We start from the raw sequence: 19,974 nt of genomic DNA, 5'->3' as shown, positions 1-19,974 counted from the left end.
CAATTACTGTAATTAATTAAAAGTTAAAACCCAATGAAAATCAGAATATAGAAAGTAGAAACCCATTTTAGGGACGCCAACGCATTTCTCTCTCTTTTTATGACGCCAGTTGCCTTACTCTGTGGGACACCCGTTTGCTTAAGATTTTTTTTTCTCTCTCTCTGGTTTGGTGGCGACGAAGAAAGAGCATTGATCCGTGTTGAAAAAGGGTAAGCAACCTGAAAAAAATATCTCATTCATCTTTGACAAGTGGAATAAAACCGATATTTTCGCTCCCTGTCCGATCCATCTCGTCTTCCCGAGCAAGTTAGGGTTTCGAAATTTCATTTTCAGATCCAATTTCGCCATTTACAGCTTCTTCTCTCTCTCTCATTACTATCATTTTCGTCTCCTCTCTCTCTCTCTCACTTTTTTCTGTCCCACCGAGCTAGGTATAGAGCTTGTTCTCGTTGTTGTTATTTTTTTGGATATGAGCTTCTTGATGTATTTGTATGGAAAATCAGATGGCGTCGCTTTTTTATTTTTGTCAAATCTGAGTGTTTGATGTGCATTTTGTAGTTGTTCTGATGACATTTTGCAAGCTTGTAATTTGATCTGTTTAGCATGACCTTCATTGTCGAAACAAATCATTCTTTTCAATTTTTTGACGAATCCTGTGTTTTAGACTAATCTCATCACTACCCTTTGTAAATTTTTGTATGATCTCCATTGTTGTGACAACTATATACATTTTGTATAACTGCATAGTTTTTCTTCATTATTTATATATTTTGGAGATATATTTATTTAGCTTAATTGTACTTGATGAATCAAGTTAATGATGTGCTGAGTTATATGTAGGGCAAAGGCATCAGAGGAAAATTTGATTTGGAACCAGAATTTCGCTTTTCACATTTTGGTGGAGTAGGGTTTTGGTTGTGGTCGCTGGGCTTTTATTAGTAAGAGGTTTATAAGTATGAGAACTTCATGGGCAGATTCTGTGGCCAACTCTGCATCTGAAAATGCAGCCACTGGTTCTTCCGAAAGCAATGGCTTGAAACGGCCTACCAGATCAACCTATGTCCCACCCCATCTCCGTAATAGGCAACCTTCTTCATCAGATCACCCACCTCCAGTACACATTGCTCCTTCACCAGCCAATGATCGGGTTGGATATGGTGGACCCCCAACTGGGTCGCGCTGGGGTGGAGGTTCTAGGCCTGATTTCGGACGTGTGGGAGATAATGGATCCAGCGGTGGACGAGGCGGTGGTGGATGGAGCAGTAGAGGTGGGGGGAGGGAGCGGGAGGTGAACCCTTTTGCTGATGATGACAATACAGAGGAGGCGTTTAGTGAGCAAGAAAACACGGGTATTAACTTTGAGGCTTATGATGATATCCCGGTGGAGACGAGTGGGGACAATGTGCCACCGGCTGTGAATACGTTTGCGGAGATAGACTTGGGGGAGGCATTGAATCTAAATATTCGGAGGTGCAAGTATGTGAAACCAACTCCTGTTCAACGTTATGCTATACCAATTTCTCTTGCGGGACGGGATTTGATGGCTTGTGCTCAGACAGGGTCAGGGAAGACTGCTGCCTTTTGCTTTCCAATCATCAGTGGAATCATGCAGGGGCAGTATGTTCAGAGACCACAACGAGGAGCACGTACTGTGTACCCTCTTGCTCTAATTCTTTCCCCTACAAGGGAGCTATCATGCCAGGTGGAATACTTATTTATACTATCTACTTGACGTGCATTATGAGAGTTTTACACATTTTTTATAAGGGTATTTTGTGTCTCTCTGATTATTGTTATATTGTGATTGATTTGTAGATCCATGACGAAGCAAAAAAGTTTTCCTATCAAACTGGTGTCAAGGTGGTCGTTGCTTATGGAGGAGCTCCAATCAACCAACAGGTTTTCATTATATTGACAATAGTTGTGTACTTTTTTTTTTTAATAATAATTGGGGCCTCCGGGGCTTCGCCCCGACTAGATCTTCGGGATGCCTTGCAAAGCGCCCTCTCCACACGGGTCGGGTAAAGCTCGGGCTTTCGCCCGCTGGCGTATAGTCTCAAGGAATTGTTTGCACTAAGGGGGTCGTGGTGTACTGATTCCTTGGCCTCTTTGTTTACTTTTATATTGTTTGGTTGTTATCTTTCTAAGTTGTCAACTGCTTGACGTTACATTTTATTCCAGACACAATGTTTCTATCTTACCCTGCATTTATTTATTTGGTTTTGTATAATTTTTCTTCTTTATAATTGTGTATAATGATGAAATTATGCATGCAAAGACAAATTGTGTTGTTTTTTATTTCTAAGGTGGCCTTTGTACCTTTTGTAGTTGGCTGGACAACTTAATTATGTGTGCCAGGTTTGGCAACTTAGATTTTGTTGCTTTCATAAGGCTCAGTTTTGTTTCCTTAGTAGCTCTGAATGCTGAACTGTTACTTTCAATTTTATTTTAAGTTGTTGCTTTTCCTGGATTATTATGGGAAGTTTGTTGGTGATAGTTACTTTTTTTGATGTTGCTATTCTGGTACTGTACAGATGATTGCTTTTGGGATAGTAAGTTTGTTTTATGCTTAAAAGTCTGGGATTTCTGAAATTACCTATTGATGGCTTATTGAGGCTGAGGAAATTAGATGATGGTGTTTCTTATTGAAATTTGAATAATAATAATGCTTGGGGAAACATGAGAGGAGTATAAATCTATTCTCTAGTGTGACTATTGTTGGAGGTTGAAGTGTATGGCTGTAAGAGAGGAGTTTTGAGGGGAGTGATAGTTGCTTTATGAAGACACAAGGAATTTCATGGGTTGTAAAGGGATAGCCTTTTATCATAGAGGTGGTTATGTCAATAGCTGTTTCTAGTACAAAAACACGCACATTTTTATTTTTATTTTTTAAAAAACTTAGGATATGAACAATGCATAGCTTTCTTTGCGAAATTTTTATGTTACTATTATTCAAGATTCTATGATCACGTTGATTCAATCACCACGTTGAGTCAAATCATTATACAGAAAATAGATAATCTTCTTGGTAATTCCCTTCCCTTGTTGAGGTTTGCCTCTTGGGTAGTGGTTATTATTGCCATGTGAGATGGGGGTGATTCATGGTATAGTGTTTGGGCTCTTTAATTGGCTTCACTGAAGCTTTAGCTTCTTGTAAATGTGTTGGGAGTTGGTTTTGCAGCACGTTTCATTATGGAGATACTGTTAATTATGACAATGGCCGAGTTGTTGGGTGGGGGAGGGGGGCACATGATCTTGCTTTAGTGAATGTCTTTACTGTATAGGGTTGTTTGATGCGGAATGAGTTATTAGTATTTAATGTTCAAGAGTCAATGGTATTGAGAGTGTGTTTGGCATTGTGATTTCGTAAACAAAAAGTGCGATTTTAAAACCAAATTGCAAAATATATTGTTTGGGATTGCTTTTCTTTACTTGTTTTTTTTTAAATTGTTATTTGAAAATGTAAAAAAATATGTGTTCAAATCGTAGACAAGAGGTTGCGTTTTTTAAAAAATGCACTATTTTATAGGATAAACTGCGATTTTACGAAAAGTTTAATTGCGCTGTTAAAAATTGGGTTTTCAAATCACATATTTTAAAATCGCTATTTTTAAATTGCACCTTTTAAAATCGCAAGCCCAAACGGACCCGAAGTATTGCCCTAGATTATTTTGGGTAATTCAATAATGGGCATTGCCCTGTTAGGTAAATCAATGAGGTAAAAAATGGGCGATACCCTAGGGTTTGGTAGAAGTCTATTTAAGTAGTACTCCAATGGAGACAAAATTTGATGGAATAAAATTATGAGAAAGTGATTTTCTCTCTCCTCTCACTCCCCTAGCTTCTGCTATCTTCTCGCTCTTTCCTGGCCACCCACAACAAATTGTGAAACCCAACCACTTCCATACAACCCAAACCATTGCATTTAAAAAAAATAAATAATCTCCACTAGTCTCAACCCTTCAAAACCAAACAATCCATTGACTCCAACCTCCTCCATGCCGGAACCCACCACCTCACCACCAGTCAACCATCAACGACAAACATACAAACACCCAATCCAAACACAACACCCTATCCCAACCGGAAACCACCACCAAAAAACACACAAAAATATCCCCAAACAGTCCACTTCCCTCCATCGGAATCCCCTCACCCCACGCTACCGCGCCGCCACCACCACGCCGCTGCCACCCAAAACCAAACCAATCACCGCGCAACAACTTCCTATTGTACGGCCTGCACCACTCGTGCACCCGCATCCCAAACATGCCACCAACCATAGAGCCACCATGCCTTCACCTTCCGGCGTCCACCATCAGCCCACTGCCCGGACAGCATTTTGATGGCCGTAGACAATGCCACCATGTCTTGTTGTTGCATACCTTGCCAGAAAATCGCGCCTAATAACCGCACCATCATGACAATTACCGGATGTGTTCTTCCTAACCATGCTTTCTATCAGCGAGTGAAGCTCTGTTTTATTTTGCCCAGAAAGAATTGGAAGAAACATCGATTTTGAAGAGAAGCATGACATTTAGGATTTGTTGAAAAAGAAGAAGCTTGTTTTGGACTGTAGCGCATTGGGCCTTTTCAAGACTTGGGCTTGAATCCAATATTTTAGCATATATTTTTCATCTTTCAGTATTTCAAAACTCGAGGTTGAGTTTTCCCAACTAGGGGAAAATGATGTGGAACGAGTTATTAGTATTTAATCAAGAGTCAATTGTGTACGCTGTCCTTAGGCAAGCTTGGTTGTAAAGGGAAAGGCTCCAGGATTACAAGCCATGATCTAAAAAGTGAATAAAAAACCCTGATATGAAACAAAGTTTGTAGGTTTACGAGTTCCATCTAGAGAAGGCATGGATTCTAACGGAGGAGAGCATACAGGGGAATGACTGGAGAAAGTTGGTAACCGTCAGGTCTGCTTTCCAGATTCTTTAGAGTGAAGTGATTCATGGGAAGAAGAAAGGCACATATAATTGAATTCCGCCCCTACTTAAATGTACTCCCAAAGACCGGCTTTATATCTGTAGGACCTGCTTGTGATGTTGACTTAGGAACGAATTATCCAAGTGCACCCTTGGTGTCCCTTACTGCTAGTCTTGTTGGGACTGCGGAAATGTGAGGACTCGTCGGTGTCGATGTCACTGTAACCAAGGTATGCACAACCTCCAAAACCACCACCACACCTGGTTGCTATCCTTTTAGCCTTCCGCAATATCCATCTTCTAGTCAGCTTCCTGAATTAGGAAGTCAGTCCCCATCCAACGAATAACACTTATATCTATCTTGCACCCTCTTCCCTACTTTGCCTTGCTTCTTGGTCTATCCTGCCCCTTTAGATTTTTTTGGGTTATTCAATAATAGGCATTGTCCTGTGAGGTAAGTTAATAAATGGGTGTTGCTCTAGGGTTTAGTCAGAGTCTATTTAAGCATGATTTGTATTCCTAATGAGACAGAATTTGATGGAATAAAATTATGAAAAAGTGATTTTTTTTTTCTCCTCTCTCTATCTCTCCTCCAACTTCTTCTCTCTTCTCCCTCTTTCCTGGCTTCTCACTTTCTTTCTCTCATATCTCCTATCTATCTATTTTCTTTAGTCATTCACTAGAACAATTATGATTGGGAAGTTGATCCGGGGCAATTGTTCATATCTATTATGACATAGCCACAAGGTGCTCAACAGACACTTTTTAATCTTATAAAACCTTTTCAGGTCTTTGAATTGACACAAAACAATTTTTTTTTGTGCAACTCAGTATATTTGTATCTCAATTATAAGTTCCTAAATGGAACTACTTTGTCTTTAGCTTTTCTCTCTCTTCTTTTAGCTTCTTCCTCCTCTCTTTCCCATATTTTCTCCTACTTTCACATTGTAATTCTGGCGAATCTCGTTTGTCCCTCATCATAGTTCCATAGTCTGGTTTGTTTTTTATCTGATTCTTTTTTTTTGGGGTGGTGGGTAATAAATTTTTAAAGTTCTCAGCTTGATCATTTTTGCAAATCTCTGCCTCCTACTTTTATACTAATACTTGTTGTGTGCTCAGTTGCGAGAGCTTGAGAGAGGAGTTGATATTCTTGTGGCAACCCCGGGACGATTGGTTGATTTGCTTGAGAGGGCTAGAGTGTCATTGCAGATGATCAGATATCTGGCACTTGATGAGGCAGATCGGATGCTGGATATGGGTTTTGAGCCACAAATCCGAAAGATAGTGGAGCAAATGGACATGCCTCCAGCAGGTGAAAGACAAACATTGCTGTTTAGCGCCACCTTTCCTAAAGAGATACAGGTTAGTCTTTATTGTTGTCTTTAAATTTATTTGTTTGGTTATTGTATTGCAAGTGATGGATATTTTATGTTGTTCACCGAATTGTCATGGACATTATTTTATTATTATTAGAAGAAGAATAAGAAGACACCTTTCAAATTCTTCATGTATCTATGCATGTATTTGTTTGTATGTAAGAAAGCTGAACATATAATGCAGAATACTTGAGCGGTCAGCTTGTGATATTGGGCTTTTGTTTTGATATCCTCATGGGATATAATTTTGTGTGGGTGGTGGTGCTTGCTACTTTCTATGTATTTCAATAGATAGAGTCAATATCTTCTCGATTTTTATTTTGCATATATTGTGTAGTAGATACCATTTTTAATATGCAACAAGTTTAAAAGTAAACCCCATTTGGTAACCGATGTTTGAACACCATTTTCTCGTTTTAAACATAAGAAACCGTCCTTGGCAACTCTGGGCCTTTGAAGAGGACTTTCTTCGGGAAGTTAAGGTTGGTTGTTCTTGTGTATTCAACTTGTGTACTTAGGGGCGCCTTACGCTTTTTTAATAAAACTTTCATACTTCTATATATATAAAAAAAAAAAAAACCGTTTTCAGAAAATTGATCTACGTTTGCGAACTGATGTTTTGTAAACCGTTTAGATCTACGCCAGGGGAATTAGTAATGTGTCAAGAGAAAAAAAAATGTTCTCTTGCAGCCGTTGTAAACAGTGGTGCATGGAGGTGGAGGGGGGGCGGTGGGGGGATCTCCACCCCACAGAGGGGTGGAGTGGTGGAATTTCTTCCATGCAGAGGGGCATGGAGGGGGTGGTCTGCTCGCCTATGTGGGAGTGGAGATCCACCCTCACGGGCCTCACCTCTCTATGAGGGTGACTCCCCCCGGCGCCCCCACACCTTCTGTGGGGTTGGACACCACCAGAAGCAGAGAGGGGGAGACCCAACTCCCTCCATTGAAGGGGTGGTGGCCAGCAAGGTTTTTTTTTTTTTTTTTTTGTGGCCTTTTTCAGTTTCCAAAACACTTTAAATCTACCAAATAAGTTTCCAGTGAAAAAAAAAAAAACTATTTTCAGTTTTAAAAATCAGAAAACACTTTTTGAAAACAAAACACAAAAATCTTACTCAAACAGGCTGAAAGTTTTTGTAGAAAAGGCTCCCTTAAAATTTCTTCTATTTGATAGCTTTTTTGCAATTTTGGTTTGTTATGCAGAGACTGGCATCTGATTTTCTTTCAAATTACATATTTTTGGCGGTTGGAAGGGTTGGTTCAAGTACTGATTTGATTGTTCAAAGAGTTGAATTTGTTCATGAATCTGACAAGAGAAGCCATCTTATGGACCTTCTTCATGCTCAGAGGGAAAATGGAGCTCATGGCAAGGTAACATGAGACATGCTCTTATTCTTCACTTTGGACTTATTTATTTGTCTTTTGGAGTAAACTTGGTGTTTTCTTCCAAAATTGACACTTAACGCTGCTACTTCAGAAGAAATCCTCTCCAATTCAATTTGATGGGTTTATTTATATTTATAATAGCACACTATTGATAATTGCTTGTCTTTGGATTTGCAGCAATCTTTGACATTAGTTTTTGTGGAGACAAAGAAGGGAGCCGACTCACTGGAGCATTGGTTGTGTCTTAATGGGTTTCCTGCAACTACCATTCATGGCGATAGATCACAACAGGTGAATTTGTTGGAATAGATCAATTAAATGAAGTGTTGGATATATTCTGCATCTTTTATATTTCCAATTTTATTGACTTGATATTATGCATTGTTGATGAGTTGACGTGTTCATATTGCCTATCCTGCATGTGAAATGACTCGTGGTAACTAACATAATAATTAGTCGTGTGCATCATCAAATATGTAGAATCCTGATCTCGAGACCAGAATTTCAATGATAATATTTTCCCAGCTTATTTCAATCAATCCGCTCCTCCTCCTCCTCCCCCCCCCCCCCCCCCCCAATTTGTGCAAATTAGCAATGTGAACATCTAAGTACTTTTTTAGCAACAGTCACATGCTGCAGTGTATGATTCCACTAGATTCAAATTCCAAATATCTGGTAGGATTTTTATTATTTTTTTGTAGGTAGCAACTTGTTGCTTATCTGTATCAACAAGATTTGCAATTTCTAATGACATGCACTGCTGCTTCTTCATTTACACAGGATTGGGTTTCTTGATTTCTACTGCCTTTTAGGGACCTCAAAATACCCCCCCCCCCCCCCCCCCCCCCTTCCTTTGTGTCATGTGACAATTGGACCGGGAAAAAAAAGGCGATTGTTACCTTTCCAACATTTTGATGATTTCTCTTTGGATTCAAATTGGATATTGCCTTAAAAGAAAATTATGTAAGAAAAAGAGTCTCTGTTGGGATGATTGGCAGCTTGAAAGTATCCGAGCTGTGCCTAGCCTGCCTTATGTATCAATAAGCTGGCTAAGTGAGGCCAAGCTTATTTTGATGTCATGGGCCTAAGCCAAGGCATAGCTATTATCCTACCCAACAGGCAGAAGAAAACTTTCCCAGTGTCTACTGTAGTTATCTTGTCTAGTTAAAAGTTTCTGTTTAATACCCAATTATGGTTGAATGTAACACTGCTTTCTTATTTGGGAATAGAAAGAGTAGGCACTTACCAGTCATAACATGAAATATGCTTAATTGATAGTTGTCTCAAGTTTTTTAATGCAGTCCTTTTGTCATGTGGTTTGCATCAACCATTCCATCAGTTGTCGTAATTTTTGTATTTTACGCTTTTATTATAATGTCACAGCCTTATTGTACACGATTCTGTATGCAGGAAAGAGAACATGCATTGAGATTGTTCAAGAGTGGAAAGGCACCAATTTTAGTGGCAACAGATGTGGCAGCACGTGGTCTTGATATTCCTCATGTTGCTCATGTGGTCAACTTTGATCTGCCCAATGACATTGATGATTACGTTCACCGGATAGGACGGACGGGGCGAGCTGGCAAAACTGGATTGGCAACGGCCTTCTTTAACGAGAATAATTTGTCAATGGCAAGGCCACTAGCTGATCTAATGCAAGAAGCAAATCAGGAAGTACCTCAATGGCTTACACGTTATGCATCAAGGGCTTCCTATGGTGGTGGAGGCGGTGGCAGAAATCGGCGGTCTGGAGGAGGCCGTTTTGGTGGCCGTGATTTTAGGAGGGATGGTTCATTTAATAGGGCTACAGATCACTATGGTGGAGCAAATAGTAGCAGTGGATATGGGTATTCTGGTGGTTATGGTGGGGGGTATGGTCAAGGTGTGACCAGTGCTTGGGATTAGTGTCCTGCTGTATGCTGAAAATTGTTCTCCCTAGTTTGCTCACAGTATATATATTTTTTTTTCCAGAAGTCAAGGATTGTTGTATTCTCTTTTTCATTTTCGCTTAATTTTCGTGTTAATGGGGGTTCTAATGTAGGAAATGCTATTTGGAAATTCATGGAGAGGGCTGTAGGTTTGGTATAAGCATCAGTATTGATAATGGGGGAGGTTTAAAGGTGGCTAGGTTGGCAGAGCGCAGGCCCAATACAAGTTGGTCAGACTATCCAAATGGTACGTCTGGTGCCAATAAACGTAATTGCAGGATATATTTTAACTCTTGGATAGTGCAGTTAGTCGAGATAAATGTGTGCATGGGAAAAAACGAAGGGGGACGCATTTATGCTGTGTATTCGATGAGGCTAAGTATTATATGCCCGTCATCCAAAAATTGAAGCAGTCAGATGGAATTACTCGTTTTGATATCTCGTTATTTACAGAGGTGGTTAACGTTTAAAGAGAGAAAAAGGTTCAATGAACAGAAAGTGGAATTCTCATCCCAAGATATGAAGTAAATTCGAGCAAATAAGCATGATGATCAAAACTTTCTTCCAAAGGAGATGCAAACTTCACGAATCAAACCTATTCTGATGTTACCCTGCAAAATTCCTCGAATATTTCTTTGTTCAAACAATAGTTGAGAATCTTGAGATTGTTACAATACCAAAACAGAGGACGCGGATCTACTATTATTTGGAGTTTAAACTACTGCCCCGTTTCTTTCTGCTTGCTGTATACCTTCAATTTCTTATATGATCCATGGCTCTTCTATCAAATTTCCCTTGAATAGCTTTTGACATATCCTCTTGGTGAAGTTTTTCCGCACCCTTGTTACATCATCTCCATAATTTGACTTGCTGTTTGAGCAACCTGATACAAAATAAGCCAAACACTTTAAGGCCCCAAACAAGAGCTTTCATTTGGTCAAAGATAATTGACAAGTAAAAGTTTTCAGTTGGAAGCTAGAATCCCTCTTTTTAAATAATAGTAGCAACCCATAGGCATTAAAATAATAATGGAAACAATCTTTTATGAATGGTGAGTCTCTCTAGCCGACACAGAATATATCACACATAAAAGCACAGGCCAAGCCGCCAAAGTACTTATTAAAAAGATTTCGGAAAAGAAAGTGTCGTAATCCAAATCCACCATGACAATAGAAAAAGTTGAATGAGCCATTATAGCTAGAAGTCTCCTTAATTATCGCTGCATATATTTTTCTAGATGCTACATGTACATTTTTTTTTCTAGGCAATTCTAGATGCTACTTAATTTTTCCTATAACGGAATGCAAAATCGAACTCTCCATGTCAGCACAGCCAAGTCTTAAATGGTAAAGGAACTTATCTCCAGAAACATCATACACCTTTCATAACAGATAAACCTTGTTCCATAGAGGCATACGATCATATTAACTGTTTGAACTAGGCACTAAGTCAGCTTCTCCATCGTAAATGAAAAACAAGCTCTTGTTCTTTCTCACAAAAACAAAGATTATAAGAGTCCAAATAGCCATTACTCTTCATTTAAATTTATCAGTACGACTGTATTGAATGACATAAAAGTAGCTGGCAACTCGAATATCTATATATGGCACAAGAGATGTAAGAAGAGGTGTTCTATAGTGTTAACATGCCTAATGATTGCTGAATCCAATACACAAAACCACCTCGTAATTAAACTTGCTTCACTTTGAATGTAAAAACTCTAGTTGCATGTGTCACTAGAAAGGTGATCAATCTCAGGCTCTTCTTTCTCCAATAACATACATATGAACATGAGTAATAACACCTCATCCCTGGTGGTAATCACTTAACATTGCAAATGGCCTGTTGTCTTGTCTTTATTTCTAACAACAGATACGGGATCAATTGATCCAAATAGCAACTACAAGAACTTGAACACTAGATTTTCCTTGCTGTGGTTGCCCCCTTAATAGTTATCTTATAACCTGTTTGAAAGAGTTGGGGTGCCCCACTTATCTGAAAATGGTTGGAGCTTTCTTGTAGCAAATGTTCATAAGTTGCTAGATCTAATGCTGACAACAACCACCCTAATAGGATGATTAACCATTTCACGCTTATGTATTAAGCTTACATGCAAGTGTAAGTAAAATGGAGAGGTCAATGTAGGACTGCTTCAGTCTCCCGAGCATAAAATGAAATTTCTAGTAATAATGATAAAGAACATCTTCATTTCACTTAACACTTAAAAGAATGGGACTTTCTGTTGTATATGCTAAGCAGGTGCAGTTTTGGGAGAAATGGTGTACTTGGATTAGCTCATTGTATCTCTTCAGTATGCTTTTCTGTTTTGGTGAAAGCCACTCCCACCAGCTTTTTTAGGAGTTCTCATGGTTTGAGGCAAATGGACCTTTTGTCTCCGTTGTTTGTTATTGTTATTAAAGCTTTTGGTAAGATGATCACAACTGCAGTAAAAGGCCGGTGCCGGGGGGGGGGGGGGGGGGGGGGGGGGCGCTATCTGGTTTTTTTGTGGGGCCTAGTAATGCTGGTGGGGATTGATATCTCCCATCTTTTGTCAGTGGATGGCATCTTGATTTTCTATGCCACCTCCGTCATTTTCAGTGCTTAATTTTATGTTTTGAGGCCGTTTCGGTGAAGATTAATTTGGCTAAGTCATAATTGGTCCCTATAGGTAATGTCAATAATGTAGAAGATATGGCTTGTATTTTGGGTTGTGGGGTCTCTTGTTTGCCTTTGAAGTACCTAGGTCTCCCGTTGGATGCTGCTTTCAGGCCAATTCTACTTGGAACGACATTATTGAAAAGGTTGAGCGTTGTTTGACTGGTTGGAAGAGGCTATACTTGTCTAATCGGGTAGAATAACCTTGATTAAGAGCACTTTGTCCAATTTGTATACTTCATGCCCCTTTTAACCTCCCAGCGAGAGTTGCTAGGCGCATTGAGAAGTTACAAGGAGATTTCTTGTGGGGAGATATGGGTGAAGAATTCAAATTTCACTTGATAAGTTGGTCCAAGATGTGTTCTTTGATTCCTGAGGGGGGCTTGGGGTTCAGGAATTTGCTCGTGTTTAATAGGGCTCTTCTAGGGGATTGGTTATGGCGCTCCACTTATGAGAGAGAGACTCTATGAAGAGTGGTGATGGACTTCAAACATGGTAGTCAATGGGGTGGGTGGTGCTCTAATGAAGTAATGGTTCCATGGGATTGGTCTTTGGAAATTCATTAGGAGTGGTTAGGAGGAGTTTTCGAGGCGAAGCATAAAAGATTTAAGGTGGGTGACAATTCAAGTGTCAGTTTTTGGCATGATGTGCGATGTGGGAAGCAGCCCTTTAAGGTAGCGTTTCTGGAGTTGTTTCGCATTGCTTGTTCTAGGGATGTCTCTGTGGCAGATCATCTTCAGTTATCCAATGGCTATCCTTAGTTGAATGTTAATTTTGTAAGAGCGACATATGATTGAGAGATGAAAATCTTTACTTTGTTTTTCAATTAGGTGTACTCCATCAGTTTGAAACAAGGAGTGAGGATCCACTTTGTTGGGTCCCATCCAAGAGAGGGTTATTTGATGTTAGATCATTCTATAGTATCCTAATTCTCTCTGTTTGCAATCATTTCCCTTGGAGGAGTATTTGGTGAAGTAAAGTCCCATTGAGAGTGACTTTCTTTGTTTGGTCGACTGCTTTAGGTAAGATCTTCACTTTGGACAACTTAAGGAAGAGACAAATCATTGTGGTAAATTGTGTTGAAAAAGTGGGAAAACTTTTTACCACCTTTTATTTCATTGTGAAATAGCTAGTGCTTTTTGGATTAGCATGGGCTATGCCCCATCGAGTGATAGATCTATTCACTTGTTGGAGAGGGCAATGTGGGAATCCTCAAAGTGAAGTTGTCTGGAAGATAATCATGCATTGCTTGATGTGGAAGAAATAATTGGAGCTTTGAAGACAGTGAGAGGACAATGGTGGATTTAAAGGCCTTTTCTAATACCCTATAGCATTGGATGACTGCCTATGAGTGTTTTCATATTTATAATTTTCATGACTTCACTGGATAGTTGTTTCAGTATACTTTGTGTTTTTAATGAAGTTCATTTACTTATCAAAAAATAAAAACTTAACACTAAAAGAAATTCTAAACCTGATCTCAAGCAACAAATGAGCATACTCAATTGTGATTAATAAGGTCATCAGCATTTTGACTTCTGAACATTAACTCATACTGTTTCACATATAGTTTTGGCAGCGTCTTTTAATATAAAAGCATAAAAAACATTTGTTGAATTTTGTCCTTCCAAATCAAATGATAAGCATCAATATATTTACCAACAGGACATAAACTTGTCTAATCAAAACAATTCTGTTTTTGCTTTGTGCAAGTAATGAGAAGTACAACCATAATCTCATACTGTTCATATTATTTGCAAAGGAAAATTTAAATAACAACGTAGAGAGAATTTTCCTCAGAGTCAGCAGCAAGACCAAAACAGACAACGGATGCATAGATTGTAGAGAAAGATATTCCTAATAATCCCCATGGTGAGGTAAGAGAGCAATCTAAAATCACTACTTTCAAGTAGGATTCCTTACCTTGAGCCACTGATCATGTTTTGCTGTTTTGCATTGAGTAAACCTCAATTCTGTCATACAAACACTACTCATCATCAGACCCTTCCTCCACCTCTGAAATTTCCTCCTCATAGCACTCATCACCTGCTTCATTCTCTTCTGCCTCAGAACCTTCTTGTTCTGTCTCATCTTCCATATCAAGTAAAATGTCTTGCTGAGGTAGCAAGTTTATACCTTTACCACGATAAAGAAGCCCCGTTCTCATAACATGATAAAACTTCTCCCTGGCACGCACAAGAGGATGTGGGTCCACAAGTTTTCCCCGGCGGTACCCTTCTCTAAGAGCCACAGTCGTTGTTTTACACTTTAATGACAGGTAGAAAATTCCCGGATACCTTGTAAATATTCGAGTAAACTTATGTGGAAGATTCAGTTCCTCCCTCAAGCTTCTGAGGTAGTTCCTTTTAGTCTTTTTGTGAATAGTCAAGCTCAACATCTCATGCAAAACCCCAACAACTCGTTTCTCCATAAGATCACTATTAGGATCAATATTTCTAGAATCCCCATACGGTGAAATGTATGGTAACTTCTGAAACTCCTCCATCCATGACTTCACCTTCTTCTGTGCCCCATAACCCCTCGGAAAACTCATGGGGAATGCCAATGCCGTTTGCCCCCTCTTGAATTGCCTATACTCTTGACCCAATTTACTACTCTCACTATTCCTCTCTAATGCCGAGGCCGCGAATTCCTCTCGCCATTCTGCGAGTCGCAAGCACGCGACCCCATTCGAGGCCTTAATGAATCGAAAATGATCCGGGTATTTTGGAACCAATACTTTAGCAAAATCATCTGGCAAACCCAGATCCCATTTCAACGGATACAAAGATTGCAACTCTACAGTCCTAGTTTTCATCATCATAAGCAATCTACAGAGCCTCTCCACAGTATCACTCTCACGGTCTTGGTGAATAGTTTGCTCTTGTGAGTCTAACAATAATGCAGTGTCTGTTAACTTAAAGCAAGGAAAATTGGCGTAACGGGTGTGAGGGAATTCGTGAAAGAGAGTAGGGTACCTGCGCAAGAAGCGGAGAACGGGGACGGTGAGGCCAAGAAGCTTTTGCCAATCGGCGACGGACTTGGCAGTGAGGAAACCGATTGGGGAGCGCTTGATAGCGTCCTTGAGGAGGCATGCGGCCTTGAGATCAGTCTCGGTGTCGATGATGTGGTCCAGGCCTCGGTTCTTGACCCATTTGAGACGGACCTTGGTTATGCCTCGGCACTGGTGGCATTGGTGAGGAAGAAGAAGAAGGTTGGGGCCCTCAGATGGGGTGGGCTTTTGGGATTTTAGGATTGAGAAGAGGAAGTGTTTGATTTTGAAGGTCATGTCTGTGCGGCGTAGATGTTTGAGAAAATGCCTCACAGGATATTCATTTTGAAATCATAATTGAGAATTGCGAATTTTTATGTGCATGATTACATCCAAAAGGTCATGAAGCCATGGGTCGAGGACTCGAGAGGAGGGACTGTGGCCGTAGATTGAGAAATAAAAACTCACGGACCACTAACCCAGGTAATTTATATTTTCTCAATGATTCCATAGAAACTTCGTTGCTATTATTATTATTATTTTTTTCATTTTCGCTTTCTGAAAGTGATATTCTATTCTTCAAGTGGATAGATAAAAATTCTGTCCTGTTTTTCATTCTGAGTCAGAAAATTGTCCTCCAAACATAAAAAGCAGAAAATGTTCTTGGGTTTGGGCTTTAATTAGGTGTCAAAATCGTAGACATATTACGGAAAATTTACTCAAAAGTACCAATATTATAAATCTTTGTATTATATGTTTCCACCTCTACTAGCCATATTGATTATGAAGCATTAAGATAGACTTCAAAACAAAAAATTTGAAACCCGACTCTCTGATTTTCTGATTTTTTTCAAGAACATTACGTCTTTAATGATTCTTCTTCAAGAGGTTCCTGGGTTTCTTCTTTCCCCCTTACTTTCATCAATAGAAGGTATCCAAGCAAAAGAACTTCATAAACACATGTTAAGCAAAAGCTTTGTCTTTGCAGTCCTGTCATTGGTTGGAGCTATTTGTAAAACTAAACCAAAAAACCATAGGTATACCATGGTTGGTAGACAGTGAGTTATGAGTAAGAGTTCGGAAATGACCCATAATAACATTATAAACATATTTAGTCATTCCAACACATAATACCAAAAAAAAAAAAAAAAAACATAACATGCTAATATTAATAACTAGTACAAAATATCCATAACTAATCTGTAGTTCCTATGCCTCGCTATGTAGTTGCCATAAGTTCTCGACAAGGTCTAACTGGAGTTGAGAATGAGTTTTCCTGTCTCTAATGAAATGATGGCGTCGAATGAACTCACTGAAGTCATTTGTAGCCCCGAGTGTCACTGGTTCAAGTGGTTCATTGAGTTGTTCATATTCAAAGTCTTCTTCTATGTTATTAGTCCGCTCATCTTTAACGATCATGTTATGTAGAATTACACATGTCATCATAATGTTTTTGAGCGTTTCAAGTTTCCAAAATCGTGCAGGCCCACGTACTATTGCAAATCGTGCTTGAAGTACTCCAAATGCCCGCTCCACATCTTTCCTTGCCGACTCTTGGGCTGCAGCAAAGTGTTTTCTCTTATTTCCTTGTGGAGATGAAATTGTTTTCACAAATGTCGCCCACTGTGGATATATGCCATCAGCAAGGTAGTATCCCATATTATAGTTATGACCATTTACGGTGTAGTTAACAGGAGGAACACGCCCTTGAGCGAGGTCAGAAAATATAAATGACCTTTCCAATACGTTTATATCATTATGAGATCCAGATAAATCAAAAAAAGCGTGCCATATCCAAAGATCATATGAAGCCACTGCTTCCAAAATAATAGTTGGTTCGTGATAATGACCAGAATACATACCTTGCCATGAAGTTGGACAGTTTTTCCATTTCCAGTGCATGCAATCAATGCTCCCCAACATGCCTGGAAATCCACGATTTTTGCCTTCCGCTAGCAATCTAGCGATGTCTTCATTGTTGGGTGACCTTAAGTATTGTTCTGAAAAAATTGAAATTATTGCTTGAACAAACCTTTTAAGACTCTTAACGACAGTGGTTTCTCCAATCTTCAAGTATTCGTCCATAAAGTCAGCTGTAACACTATATGTAAGCATCCTAAATGCGGTGGTAATCTTTTGAAGGGAAGTAAGACCGAGCCTTTGGGAACCATCTCTTTTTTGGACAAAATATGGATCTTTGGCTTCAACCGCATATTGAATACGGCAAAAAAGATCATGACTCATTCGAAATCTCCTTCGAAAATATTTGTGATGATATATTGGTGGTTCAGCAAAGTAGTCACGAAAAAGATCTTCCCCAGCTTGCAAGCGGTCACGCCGGATGAATGTGCGACGTTTTTTAGGACGACCATGTGATGTTGATATTTCTTCTTCCATAGCAAGATTTGCAATTATCTCCAACTCTTCATCAGAGTATGACTCCATAAGAAGCATTTTGTAAAAAGAAGAACGAGCCATAACAAGAAAACAAATATTGAAAGTCAAGATAAGTTCTACCGAGTTCTTCACGAAGGTTGAGTTGAAGAACTCTCTTTGAGTTTCACTAAGTTTAAAATTCGGACTTCAACCAATTTTGGTTGGTATTTGTCATGTCTTCTTTACTATCAATAAATTCATCTTCTCCTTTGTTGTCTTAAAGCAACGCCCGGTTTCAGTTTTGTTTGATATTTGTCATGTCTTCTTTATTATCAATTAATTCATCTTCTCATTTGTTGTCTTAAAGGAACGTCCACTTTTGTTTGATATTTGTCATGTCTTATTTATTGTCAATAAATTCATCTTCTCCTTTGTTGTCTTAAAGCAACGTCCACCTGTTTTGTTTGATATTTGTCATGCCTTGTATCATCAATAAATTCATCTTCTCCTCAACAAGACAACAACGTTGGACGTTCTTTATCAAAAAAAAAAAAAACGTTGGACGTTCATCATCAAACTCGGGGGTTGCTTGTTGGACATTAAAGTGCAATAAATAAGTTGCTTGGCTGGTTGTTGGAAGTTAAAGTGCAGTAAATAAGTTGCTTGGCATGTTGTTGGACGTTAAAGTGCAGTAAATAATTTGCTTGGCTGGTTGTTGGACGTCAAAGTGCAGTAAATAAGTTGATTGACTGGTTGTTGAAGACAATAAAAGTCCAGACTAATTTTGGTTCAATTAATTTAATTAAAGCACAGTGGCTTGACTTCAACAATTAGTAGTTGATGAATGAAACCAATATTGACAGTTAAAAGTAGTTATTTTCAAAACTAATAAAATATAATATTTAGTTAAAATAGAGAAGTATTTAGAGAGTTTGATGTATGAAGTTTTTCAAAAGTAAGAGATAAAATCAAAAAAGTAGATTGTTTGAATTAAATTTAGAGAAAATTTTGGAGAGTTTGACGAGGATGATCTTAGTCTTTTATTTTAGGATTAACTATATATTTGGTAGCTCTACTCTAAGTTCTTTATTTTTATTTTTTTTGTGTTTCAGTTTCAATTCGCATTATAGATGGTACTTAAATTTTGAAAAAATATGAATTAAACTTGGTACTTCCGTCTATTTTTTCGTCCAATATTTAACGGTCTACCACTTGCCAATTCCCCAAACCCTGAGGGTGGCCTGGCCCTAAGGGGTAGCTCACAGGCCACCCCTCCCTAAGTGACAGACATCCCCAAACCCCTTATTTCCTTTTTTATTTTTAAAGAAAAAATTAATTAAAAAATAATAATATTTTAAGATGACGTGGCACTAATGAAGCTCAGAAAAATGGACAAAAAACTCACGGAGGAACCTGTTTCAATTTCAAATTCGCAAAAAACTAGGATTCAATGTTCGGGAAAAAAGAAAAAGAAAAAAAGTGAGGGGTTTTTCAGGATTTTCGCGAAAATCCAGAGATTTATTTTATATTTACCCTATTAAAAAAAAAACAAAACAAAAGAGGTGGCTCAACCACCCCCTCGGCTAGCCTGGGGGGGGGGGGGGGGGGTAGCTCGGTGACCCCCAATGGCCAAAAAGAAAAAAAAAATAAATAAAAATTGGGAGAGTTTTGGCCTTTGGGGGGTGACCGAGCCACCCCCAAGCCGGCCAAAGAGGTGGCTGAGCCATCCTTTTTTTTTAAAAAAAAAAAAAAACAAAAGTTTTTAATTTTTTTTTTTTTAAGTTTTATTAATTTTAATCTTTTAATTAATTTTTAAAGATTTCTATTTTCTATTTTTTTTTATTGTGCACGTGACAGACCGTTAAATATTGGACGAAAAAATATACGGAGGTACCAAGTCCGTTTTTTTCCAAAACTCATGTACCATCTGTGATGTAAATTGAAATTGAGGTACCAAAAAATAAATTTTTTAAACCACAAGTCCCAAATATGTATTTAACCATTTATTTTAAAAAATGACGAATGCTTTCAGGCAGTAATTATCTTTATTGGGCAAATTCTGAATATGTGCAAATCCCCTCTTCCACATGAATTGGGCGAGACTTTGGCTTTACCGGGGACGTGATCTCAATGAATTATTTGCACTCAAAGAGATTCATACCTTAGACATGAAAGAGATGCCACCAATACAAGACCGTTACCACAAGAGCCAATCTATTGGGACTAAAAAACCACTTACTTTTCGCGTGTTAATTAAAAAATCATGTACTTCTCAAATATTGAAAGACAGACATGTGATAAATTTATAAATTATATTGAAAGAAATTTCATTGA

The 19,974-nt window shown here is 38.7% G+C and overlaps 3 protein-coding genes across 5 annotated transcripts; 1 reads left to right on the top strand and 2 right to left on the bottom strand.

Moving 5' to 3' along the window:
• Nucleotides 1-52: 52 nt before the first annotated feature.
• Nucleotides 53-9,690, top strand: LOC133872496 (DEAD-box ATP-dependent RNA helicase 37-like). Of its 3 annotated transcripts, none has more exons than XM_062310009.1 (7): nucleotides 53-209; nucleotides 841-1,702; nucleotides 1,816-1,899; nucleotides 6,051-6,293; nucleotides 7,507-7,674; nucleotides 7,867-7,980; nucleotides 9,100-9,690. In XM_062310009.1, exons 2-7 carry the CDS (start codon nucleotides 956-958, stop codon nucleotides 9,592-9,594), a joined length of 1,851 nt encoding a protein of 616 aa, XP_062165993.1. In that variant the 5' UTR covers nucleotides 53-209; nucleotides 841-955; the 3' UTR covers nucleotides 9,595-9,690. The 3 variants fall into 3 exon arrangements, with proteins under 3 accessions (XP_062165993.1, XP_062165995.1, XP_062165994.1); XM_062310011.1 differs by having other exon boundaries at nucleotides 204-306; XM_062310010.1 differs by lacking the exon at nucleotides 53-209 and adding an exon at nucleotides 297-431.
• A 101-nt stretch (nucleotides 9,691-9,791) lies between these two features.
• On the bottom strand, nucleotides 9,792-15,723 carry LOC133872498 (protein WHAT'S THIS FACTOR 9, mitochondrial). Its single transcript, XM_062310012.1, has 2 exons — nucleotides 14,196-15,723; nucleotides 9,792-10,500 (listed from the first exon to the last, which is right to left on the bottom strand). The coding sequence occupies exon 1, from the start codon at nucleotides 15,559-15,561 to the stop codon at nucleotides 14,260-14,262; it is 1,302 nt and encodes a 433-aa protein (XP_062165996.1). The 5' UTR covers nucleotides 15,562-15,723; the 3' UTR covers nucleotides 9,792-10,500; nucleotides 14,196-14,259.
• A 750-nt stretch (nucleotides 15,724-16,473) lies between these two features.
• LOC133873207 (uncharacterized) lies at nucleotides 16,474-17,742 on the bottom strand. The gene has a single exon (XM_062310939.1). It carries the CDS (start codon nucleotides 17,740-17,742, stop codon nucleotides 16,474-16,476), a length of 1,269 nt encoding a protein of 422 aa, XP_062166923.1.
• Between the last annotated feature and the right edge of the window lie 2,232 nt (nucleotides 17,743-19,974).

The sequence above is a fragment of the Alnus glutinosa genome, chromosome 7, assembly GCF_958979055.1.
Source record: "Alnus glutinosa chromosome 7, dhAlnGlut1.1, whole genome shotgun sequence".
NCBI lineage: Eukaryota > Viridiplantae > Streptophyta > Magnoliopsida > Fagales > Betulaceae > Alnus > Alnus glutinosa.
Note: the sequence above shows the minus strand (reverse complement) of the source record. Positions and strands in the feature narration are given on the sequence as shown.